The following is a 10,986-nucleotide window of genomic DNA, read 5'->3' as shown; positions in this document are numbered from 1 at the left end:
GGAAGAGGAAGAGGAAGAGGAAGAGGAAGAGGAAGAGGAAGAGGAAGAGGAAGAGGAAGAGGAAAAAAAGGAGAGAAGAAATGGTGATTGATTCCCACAGTTATCATTCTAACTGAAATTAAAGAAATCAACTTCTTATACTGTTAGATCCTCTATCACAACAAGCAGCATTGCTTCAGGGAGTTCTCCAGAGCTCAACAGACTGACACCAAAGAATACAATAATTCTTTTCTTATATTAATATAAGTCAACACAGAAACAGATCAAGAAAATTCATAAACTGTCTGTTCATTTTTTAAATGGAGTGTAATAAAGAGTCTTTAAAATTTCAGAGTGAATGTGTGTCCCATGTAGAAAACTCAATCTTGCAATTCCTGTTAATTTTAAAATGATGTGTACAATCAGTCCCTGAATGCTAAAAATGTCTCTCACTGTGAAACAACATACAGTGTCCCTGATGTTTTATTGCATCCTCTGATGATTAAGTTAGTGTGTTTTGGCCTTTGTAGAGAACTAAAATCTTGTTTGCAGTTCCCTGGTTGTGTTGCAGTGAGTGACCCCATTCTGAAACCATATGCATATCCGTAGAATTTTGCTTTCCTGCCCCTATCTGTATAGGTAAATGCACTGATGAACCTTCTCTTCTCCAGGCTGAACAGTCACAGCTCTCTCAGCCTCTCCAGGCCAGCTGGAGGCCAGTCACTAGTGGTGCACCACAGGGACTAATACTGGGATCAGTACTATATAACATCTTCATTAATAACCGGGATGATGGGTCAGGGTGCACCTGCAGCAAGTTTGCAGATAATTTGTGGATCCAGGGGCTCCTAGACACACTAGTGCTAGTAAATTCTTTGCCTAGGATGCTACAGAATATGGCCAGGAATTTAACTTAGTTATCTTTAGTTTGGGCTAACACTGGGGCATCGAACCAGCCTTCACATGTCTGGCTCTGGGATAACGGCAGCATTAGTGGGAAACATTAGTCCAAATCACTTACTGCTATTCTCAATCTTAGATCTTATCTGTAAGCAGAAATTGTCTGGGAATATTTTAGGTAGAATTTCTCCAAAGAAACACAATATTCAGAAGGGCCAAACTTTGACATTTTTTACTGGAAATTACTTTAATGTCTAGTACAGAGTTGCATTTGGATAGAAATTTCTCCAAAGCTGCATTCTGTTTGGATTAAGGTTTTTGGTTCTGTCAGTTGGCTGAACTGACTCTTTATGTCAAGAAGAGAACTATTAGTGATACTGATTATTGAACTATGAATTGTATTAATTATTTTTAAAATCAATAAGATATAAATCACATTTCCCTCCCTTTTTTACATTTTGTTGCATTATGCCCTTTAGCCTAATATTGAACATGATAACAACCAGGGAGCAAACAGAGTGCTTGGCACTGTATGCTCTGGCAATATAGACTTGCCAGAGATGTTTTTAAAATAAAATGGTGCCATATCTGCTTTTTCTCCAAGAATTCAGTCCCCCTCCAAAATCTTCTAAAAGCAAAAGAGAGTCTCCTCTACAGCTGTAGCAGTATGATCAAAACATTAGTCAAAAAGATCTTGAAGACCCCTTGGCTTTTCTTCAAGTGAGAAGTACCAGGAGATGTTCCACTAGGCTGTGAGTATTGCCCGACTTGGAGAGAGGGGTTTGCCAGCAGATTCTGATCTGTCAGCGTGGCAGCAAGTGTTGAAATCATTGAACTGGAATAAGCCAGGTGGTCATTTCTGACAGCAGAATTTCAACAACTGCCAGAAGTTTTCAAAATGAAAAGCAAAGAAAAGAGCTGGCATCATCACATCAGGTACTACTTCATGGGAGATGTGTACCTTTTAAGCAGCCTGGGAAGGGTAGATAGAAAATTCTTCATTTCACAAAACCATTGGAATAATACAATTTTTCTTTTTAAAAACTAAAATTTTCTCAGATCCAGCTGTAGAAATGAGTCTGAGATACTCTTCTCAGATCCATGATCTTGTTACTGGATTCACGTAACTAAACCCCAGTTGCATATGAAGGATGATGGCCTACAACCAGAAAAATATTTAGGCACCTAAAGCAGAGGTGTGGCACACCTGAAGCTGTGCCAAAGTCCAAAACCATTACTCCATGTCACAGGTCTCAGACACTCTCCCAGATTACTGTCTATTATATGTATATGTTCTTATTTCTGGTCCAGTTGTGAGGCAGAAGGTCTTTGCCATTTTTCTCAGTTGCAGTCCTCAAACACTCTTAATTCAGAATATGTTATGCATAGGTTGGTGGTGGTAGGAGGGTACATAGGCGCAAAAGAAATAGTAATTATTTACATATCCCAACAAGCCTCAAGTCTTTGAATAAATTAACCAGACTCCTAAAATTACTCTATATTAAATGGCTTCTTCCAGCCCTTATAGACCAGGACCCTAAAGATCGGAATTAACCCTTTGGTGGAACCTCACTCACTTCTTCAGGTGCATGGAAAACCATCTCCCAGGTTTGACAAAAAATTAGTGACCAAAGCTTTGCAATACAAATAACCTTATGATCCCTCTTCTGAAGCAGAAATGAGCTGGGGTGTACGGACTGCTCAGGACCATACCTCAGTCTGACAGGTGCTGTGAACTGAACCTCTTTGGGTTTGGATTAAATATGAAATCATTTTTAGCTAAAGACTAACAATAGCAGCGTCCTCGTACCTTTTTTTTTCTGGGAATGTTACAAATACAAAGAATAAAAGTACATATTTTTTTACTGTGCTGTTGTGTTGTTTTTCTTCTGACTCTCATGTTTTGATCTTTTCTTTTATTCTTTTCCTTAGATCTTTTAAGTAAATATCTGACTTAGCAATCCAGTCACACCGCAGGCTTTTTCTCAACATAAGCCTGAGTCTCTGCTGGATGCCCCATTACAATAATTTTTATTATACTCTTGATTCCAAAATGCTCCCAGAGGGCTGGTCATAACCATAATGTGCATAGGAGAGTTCACACAGTGTATTAATTATCATCACACATCTTATGCACTTTACCTGCCCCTAAAATGTTTTCCTAAAATTCACCACATTGTCTGTATCTATGTGAAGGAGTGTGTTAAAAAATGTGGGTTACCTCTTACAAGAAACAACTGATATTCTGTGTACAGTGATGTGCATATAGTTTACTTAGGCCCTTCTTGTGCACTGCTGTGCATTACTGACCCAGAACTGTTCCATCTTTGCTATGTTTATCTTTATAATGATACTTGTCTATCCCAGGGGTATTTTATGTCACCTACAGACAGAAAGGGGACTGGTAAAGAGAAACCGAAGTTCATAGCTGAGAGTCTAAAGCCTGCCTTAGATGCCAGGAGATCCCAGGCTTGGACTTTCCCACTGGCTGGGAAGAGTCTGTCAAAGGCACCAAATTATAGTTAGGATGCAAATAAACAAAAAGAACAAAATAATGTTCTGGTGCAAGGTGTGTGTTTTCCTCATGCAGGAAGTCTAAACAGCACAGAAACCAGCATCTTCCTGAATTGCTCATGTGAAATTATAGGTTTACTTGTGTTTATTTTACTGGTGATTTAGGAAAGAGCTCCAATATATGCAGACTGCATTCAGGTTTAATTGCTGATGTACATCCCAGTTGTCTACACTGGTTTGCTGTTGAACTGCCCTTGGCAATCCAGCCTGTGTCTGGGTTTCCTTTCCACCACAGAGTAGGTATGGGACCAGTGGGGAAGTAGAAGGGCAGGAAGGGCATGGGAGCAGACTCAGATTCAGACTCCCTCCAGGAGGGACCAAGATGAGGGTAAAATGAGCTCCCAGAGATGGGGACTTTGAAGTACTTTTCATTGATGAACTAAATGTAGACACATACTCCCGTTATAGGTGGCTGACCTAATGGTTTTCCAGGCATGCCACCACTCCTTTTGGGGTTTAGTACATCTACCCTTGCTATCAATGGCACATATACCATATGGAGGAGGACTCACTTTTTCATTCTCACAGTCCTAGTCGTAGAAACCTGGAGCTGTAAAGATACTGGTTCTCACTTGGGTCAGATTTGTCCATGTGTAAGACACAAAGTGATGAAAAAGAAATGTAGCCTCCAGATTCCTCTGTTACTGCTCACATTACAAGTCATGGCCACACACATACTAACTCTGAAATTTCTCTGTTTTTACTTTATGACCAAGAAATTTATGAGGGAGCTACCATAGGGACAGCATTTGAGTACTCAAACCAGAAGCCGGTTTGGGGTTGGCCTACAGAGTACCACACCAGGTGGTCAAACCATGACAAAACAACATGTTTGGAGAGCTGAAGGGAGGCATTGTATTATGCTAACTCAGCTCTTTAGATAGGTATCAGTCAGCTCCTGCAGTAAAGAAAAGGACCATGAAGCAGACCCATTCCCTTGGCCAAGGGCAAATAGTACTGTTCTGCTGGAAAGATTATATTTTGACACAAACATTACATAGTGTTTTTCCTGTCATTTAGAGGTCACACACACAGCTAACCATCATGGAGTGATTTAGAGACTTGATTAGACACTTGGGCAGCTTGTACTTCCTTAGAAAAAAGGAATTTTGCTGTCTATCTATCTCAGCATCGATGTTCCTTGTTGCACAGCCCACTGCACAGTAAATAGAAGGTTGCTCTTGCTGCCAGCTTTCATTTGTCTGTTTTTCCCAGATAAAAGGGCATAATCATGAAATACTGGCTGACCACTTCATCTCACGAGTGAAGATGCTGATCCGGTAAGCTGGTTTCTGAATAAAAGTTTAATGATTTGACACACAGAAAGAAAGAGAGCAGGCCCTTTTAGGTTTTATCCTCAGACACACGCAAAACAACTTTTATTTCTTGTAATAGATGATGATCAGCACAAATCTGCGGCTGCAGAGGTGAGCGTGCAGTGCTGACTTCTGCTAACCTCGCCTGGGCATTTCATAAAGCCATCATCCTCCCATTAAGGCAGTACCTGTACTCCCACATCACAGGACACCATGTGGATACATTCCTCTCTCCTCCCCCTCACAGCTTCTTGATTAGACAGAGAGAAATCATTGAATGAACAGGGAAGATGGTAAAATTCAGAGCACTCATCCTGTTTGTGTTGTTAAAATTGAGATATTACTTCAGGTGATTTTGAAATGGTATAAAAAGTATCATCAATAAGTTACACATATACGCTACTCAAAGATTTGTTTGTTCATTGGAAAACAAACCTGGAAATTAAAGTCTCTAAGAATGATTACTTAAACAGTACTTTCACATTTCTATGTCATGTAAAGATGATTTGCAAATAAGCTTTTAAATAATGGAAATAAAACTTCCTAATATAATAAAAGTCCTATGAGTCATTTTTGCTTCTTATGTTTTAATTTTTGCCCTAAAAATATCAGCATTGTATAATTTTTTTCCTTACAATTTATAAGGAAGATTTCTCTAGATAAAAAAAATATTCTCAGTGAATGTTAAGGCCAATCAATGGGGAACAATACTAGTTCTTCATCAAAAGCCTTTTTATTCCAAGATAGTAATCAGTCAAAAAAGTTAAATATGTAAATTATTATTGTGGTTGTTGTAAGAGTTAACAAAAACAAGCCCCTCTATAGTCTAAAGAAGATTTTTCTTATCTCCACTCACCCTCCTGGCTCTTGATACAACCTTTGGACTTTTTTGTTCTTTTATCTCTCTGGAAAGAAATACATTCCCATACTTTCATTATAAAAGTCAGATTAAATAAAAGCCTTTCACTATTATTAAAAAGCAAAAACAGGTCAAGATGATCTTTCCACCTCTTTTTCAAGCCATCTTTAGGAAGTGGTATAAAAATTGCTCACCTTGTAAAATGCCTTGGACAGTTCTCTCTCCCCTCTCAGATTTTCCTCTGAAATGCAGAAATGGAGGTGGAAGAAGCAGAAACATCCACTCAGCAAGTCACGCCAGGGCTTTCAACATGAAGGTGTTTTAAACTAAAACTTCACTCTAACATTCGTTGTGAAGCATAATATCATATACGGTAATATATAAAATATAGTATGTATGTTATTTTATTGTTGATCTATACTTGCGATGCCATCTGCTGGTGGTGTGTGGTGGGAGAACAAAGTCAAAGCCCCCGTTACACGATGCCCATGAAATAACCTCTTGGCACGGGTCTGAAAATATACGTGGGGAAAGTCCCTCAGGAACGCTCTCCTTCTCCCTACTCCAGCACCCTCCTCGTCTCCTGCCCTCACCCCGCAGAGCCCGCTCCCGCCCCATCTCACAGCTCCCCGCTTTCTCCTCTCTACGAACACCAGCGCTCCAATGTCCCCGCAGCCCCTGATTTTTGGCCAGGTCGCTTTGAGAGGTGTATTACATTCAAGAACCTTATCATCAAACCCCAGCGCTTTTACAGAGCGCAGCTAACCGCTGTCTCCGCACAGCAAGCACAGTGTGAAAGCAGCGTGACGCCCCACCACCCCTCCGCACCGCCGAGACCTCAGTCTGGGGTCTTGTAGCTCGAGAAAGACCTCCCCAAAAGTGACTGTACTGATGCGGAAAACAGTCAAAATGATGATGAAAACTGATTATGTGGCCTGACAAAGACAGACTGCAAGAGCTAAGTTTCTTTCATGGAGAGAAAGCAAGTCTCCCCACGAACACGCTTTAAAGATGCAACAGGGTGTGCGCGCGGCGGGATGGGACAAACCCTTCCCGCACGGGTAAGCAGCACCGACGGCCGCCTCTTCTCCTGGCCCTGCTGGGGCGGTTTCCCACGGGCAGGCGGGGCGGGCGGGCGGCTCTGCCCCCGGCGGAGCCCCATCCCCAGGGCCGGACCGCCCGCCCCTCATCCCGGCCCCGGGCGCTGCGGGCGGTGGCGGCGGCTGCGGCGGGCGGATGGCGGCGGAGCGGGAAGCGGGGCTGCGCATCTTCCGCGATGTGAGTACGCGGCACTCCTGGCATGAACCTCTACTTCCGCACAGGGCAGCTGCCAGCGTTTGGGGAGGGGGGCATCTGGTTTGTTCTAGTTTGCCTTTTTTTCTTGTCTTTTTTTTTCCTGCCCCCCTCGTTTTCCCACCCTCCCCCCCAATTTCTTTCTTTTATTTTATTTTTTTTCTTTTTTTTTTTTTTCTGGAACTGTTATTTTCTCTCTCTGTGGAAAGAGGTGAAAAACAGTGAGATTGTTGGTCCCTCTGCTTCCCTTTCCCCTTCCTTTTCCTTTTCCCCTTTTCCTTTTCCTTTCCCCTTTCCCTTCTGATGGTTGCATGTGCAGGAAGAGCAGGTTAGTGGTTGCGGGTGTTTACGAGAGGTTCTGGGTGAAAACAATCACCTTTCAAAATATGTTGCTTGGAATTTTATTATTTTAGTTTAGAAGGGGCTTCTCACTACAGAGTTTCTCACCCTGAAAAAGTTTTTTTCCCAAACTATGCACACTGCCTCCCATCCGTTAGACCCTGATGGATTTGAGGTGCCCAGGGTCAATGCACAGAGAACCCTGAGCCCTTGAGCCCTTTGAGGATGAGCTGAGTGAGGTGCCCTGCTGTTCATCTGGCCACCCTTAGACCATCACCAAGAGCTCAGCATCTCACAAAGTGCAGCTGTTATGTTTTTTGTCTAAACTTGCCCAGCACAGAACCTTTCTTTGGGGCAAGGCAAGTCCTGATAAATGGCAAACTCTCATCCAAAGATCTCCAAGGTATTCCCTGACCTTGATGAGACCTACAAATCTTCAGACCAACTCTACTACCAACTATCTACCTCAGACCAGCTCCTGTATTGGGGTTACTCCACAATATCAGCTCGAAATTACATGCTCTGTACTAAAGGGCCCTTTATCTAGATGTTTTCTCTAATGTGCTGACAATAACTTCCCTGACCTTTCCCCTGAATTATTTCAAGCAGCCCTCATTTGGTCATCTCCTGATATCTCTAACCTCCATGAGAAATCATTTAAATTAGACTCTTGGTTGACTTCTATTGTTTCAATTCAAGTGTATAATGAAAATGCAGCTTTTTATCTTAGAGATACCATTTGTAAGAGGAACAGGAGAATTACAGGCATACATCACAAAGACAGAAATCTAAGTTGCTAGGAAAGAGTTAAAATACATTGAATGAAACCAACTCCCCAGTTTAACTCAGCACACTGGATTAGGAAACTGCATGTGGTCAGAATATCTGATAAACTGAAAACTTATGATTTTACCAAAGTAAAAAAAAAATTAAAGTTGTTTAATTTTCAGCAGTTTCTTAAACCAATGTCAGGTTCATATTTACAGGAAAGCAGATGCTTTTCACAGAACTGTGAAGAGGAGGGAGGGGGGCTGCTGCTGTGATGCTGCTCCTACATCTGGAGGAAAATTTTAAATTCAAATCAAGTCTCTTGCCTGATTCAAATCAGGGATTGGACCCTGAAAGTCTTTCCTCCTGTAAGACTACACTCATGTCATAGATATTTTAGATATTTGGGGGAGGTGTAGCTATGTAATTACCCCTCAGTGAAGTAGCCCCACCCGTACAAACACCTTTAAACTAGACCACGCAGCAAGAGACTGACTGTAAGACTGCACAGAAAGAACAGGCACTGAGGTCCTGGTCCCATTGGGACATATAATCACAGAATGGCTTGGGTTGGAAAGGACCTTAAAGATCATCCAGTTCCAACCCCCTTGCCATGGGCAGGGACACCTTCCACTAGACTTGATTGTTCAGAGTCCCATCCAGCGTGGCTTTGAACACTTCCAGGGATGGGGCAGCCACCGCCTCTCTGGGCAACCTGTTCCAGTGCCTTAGCATCCTCACAATAAAGAATTTTTACTAATATCTAATCTAAACCTACTGTTTTTCAGCTTGAAGCCATTTCCCCTTGTCCTGTCACTACATGCTCTTGTAAATAGTCTCGCTCTAGAGAGAGACCTAATGAGAGTAAGACAGGATTTCTACCTCCTCCCTCGTCTTGTGTCAAAGTCCCTCTAAAGTGTCCAAAGGATTTTAATATTTCCTTAAGGTTTTGGGTTTTTTTAAAGTTAATTAAACTTAATGCAAATGTTAAATAACAATTATAAAATTAATAAAGACATAAAAATAATTTATTTAAAATCAATTTTTAAAAATTACTTGTGCAGAAGCTTTTGCCACCCTTGACCCGCGTTTATGGAGCCCTTCTATTTGACTGAAACTTCACAGCTACATCTGCCCCAGTCCTGTACATCCATGAGACAGTGCTCTTGGTCACGGAGAGGTCTTGGGTTGGATTCCCTGGTGTAGGTGTAATGCACTTGTGGCTTTGCATGGGCCCTTGCTACCCGTGACGCATGTCACTGGTCATCTCTTCATGTTGCTTGGGTCCATGCTGCAGGTATTTATCCCCTTGCTGAAGCATGTTGTGCTCCTCCACATCAGACATGCTTGTGTCCATGCCCATAGCTGGCAGCTCTGCCCAGGCACCAGCAAAAATCCAGCCTAACCTGCCAGAAATCTAGGACTGTATTTTACCTGTTAAGAATTGTAGAAAGGGGTTTTATTTTGTTTTAATGATGCTTTACGTGATCCTTCCTTTGTTCTGCATTTAGTCTTTATTTCTCATCGGGATAAAATTTCCAGTATAAGAATAAAAATTTAAAACCTTTTAAGAGCCCAATCCTCATACTCAAAATTGAGTGTATGATTTATTTGGATATATAGAGAGGACAAATATCATCTTACTAAGTAAATTTCATACTTTATTTGCTGTAAACTTGGTCCAAAGCAAAGTTCAGTTTAGAGACCAGCTGTAAAGTCTTGGATGTGGATCACAACTCTGTTCATTCCCCACCAACCTCAGCCTACAGAACACAATCACAGAGATGCTTCAACAGAGCTTGTCACTTGGATCCTTGAGTTTCTTCTTTGGTTTCACTTCCAGGAGTAGAGAGTTACGGCCTGTGCTGGAGAAGCTGTTTAAATACTACTAGTGACTTATCAAACCAAAGAACTTTTTCATTGCTGTCAGCTCTCAAAAATGTATGTGCTCATTTTGAAACACTTTACTGATATTCATAGCAGCAATAGAAAGTATATTTGGAAGATTTGCTTTCTTCCCTTGCCTACACTTGTTACAGCATTGCCCAGATGACTCCCTTTTCCGGTTCAGGCTGAAGTACTGATGGGGATTACGTTCGGAAATGTAGCAGGGTGACGATAGATGGCAGTTGCTCATATCTGAAGTGTCATGTAGTGACCACACCACAGCAAAACCACCTCATCTGAAGAGCAGGGAGCAAAGAAACTGGAGGAGACTCCCTCTGTCGGTTCCACTCCCCATCCCTGAGTCCTTCTCCAAAGTGTGTACTGATGTGGTGGTGCCTGTGGTGGGACTCCAGCAGGGACAATTGCAATGCCAGCATGTCACCAGCAGTAAGACAGGGCCCTGCATATAGTCCCAGATGGGTTGGTGCTGTGTCCCTGCTGATGGCAGGGCTGAGCCTGGAATGCTCTGCCACCTCTCTTTGTGGAATAATTCCCCAGGATCATCTTCTCAGATTCTACATGAGGAGTTACAGAATTTCATCTAAGTATTTAAATAGCTTCTTCCTCAGGTGTCATTTACAGCGAGAAAAAAAGGCAGACCACTGAGAGGGCAAGCTGGGGTCACATACAGTTTTGTGGCAGACATGTTGAAGGGAGGGATCTACAGTAAGCACCCTCATGCTGTCCTTGGCTTCATAGCTTATAAACCTCTATGCTTTCCCTCTCCTCTCTCTTCTATATTGGGGTTCTACTTTCTATCAGAGTCCTCAAATTTGCTCCCATACATCTGATGCTTCTGTCTCCACCACCCAGTCTGATCCCTTCATGCCACCAGGCTCCCCTCCTGACTTACCCATTTGCTTCCTCCACCCCCACAAATCATTGATCTTTCCCACCATCTCAGATGCTCAGTGCATCCTCCCAGCTATCATACTTGCTCTGCTTCTTTAAACCACTTCTCTCAATGCTGAATCCAGTATCATTGTAGCCATACGGTATCAGGTTGTGTGC

At 42.2% G+C, this 10,986-nt stretch overlaps 1 protein-coding gene across 2 annotated transcripts in view; it reads left to right on the top strand.

Annotated features, from left to right (window-relative positions):
* The first annotated feature begins 6,850 nt into the window (after window positions 1-6,850).
* NECAB1 (N-terminal EF-hand calcium binding protein 1) overlaps window positions 6,851-10,986 on the top strand; it is a 61,730-nt gene continuing 57,594 nt past the window's right edge. Inside the window, exon 1 of one of the 2 annotated variants that reach the window (XM_027680743.1) lies at window positions 6,851-6,906. Coding sequence is in view for 1 of the 2 variants with exons in the window: in XM_027680648.1 (XP_027536449.1) it covers window positions 6,865-6,906 (42 nt within the window). In the remaining variant the exon portion in view is untranslated. The remainder of the gene's footprint in view (window positions 6,907-10,986) is intronic. The other variant, XM_027680648.1, reaches the window with a different exon arrangement.

The sequence above is a fragment of the Neopelma chrysocephalum genome, unplaced genomic scaffold, assembly GCF_003984885.1.
Source record: "Neopelma chrysocephalum unplaced genomic scaffold, ASM398488v2 Primary Assembly neopelma1_22, whole genome shotgun sequence".
In the NCBI taxonomy this organism is placed as follows: Eukaryota; Metazoa; Chordata; class Aves; order Passeriformes; family Pipridae; genus Neopelma; species Neopelma chrysocephalum.
This window is presented reverse-complemented; position numbering and strand designations above follow the sequence as displayed.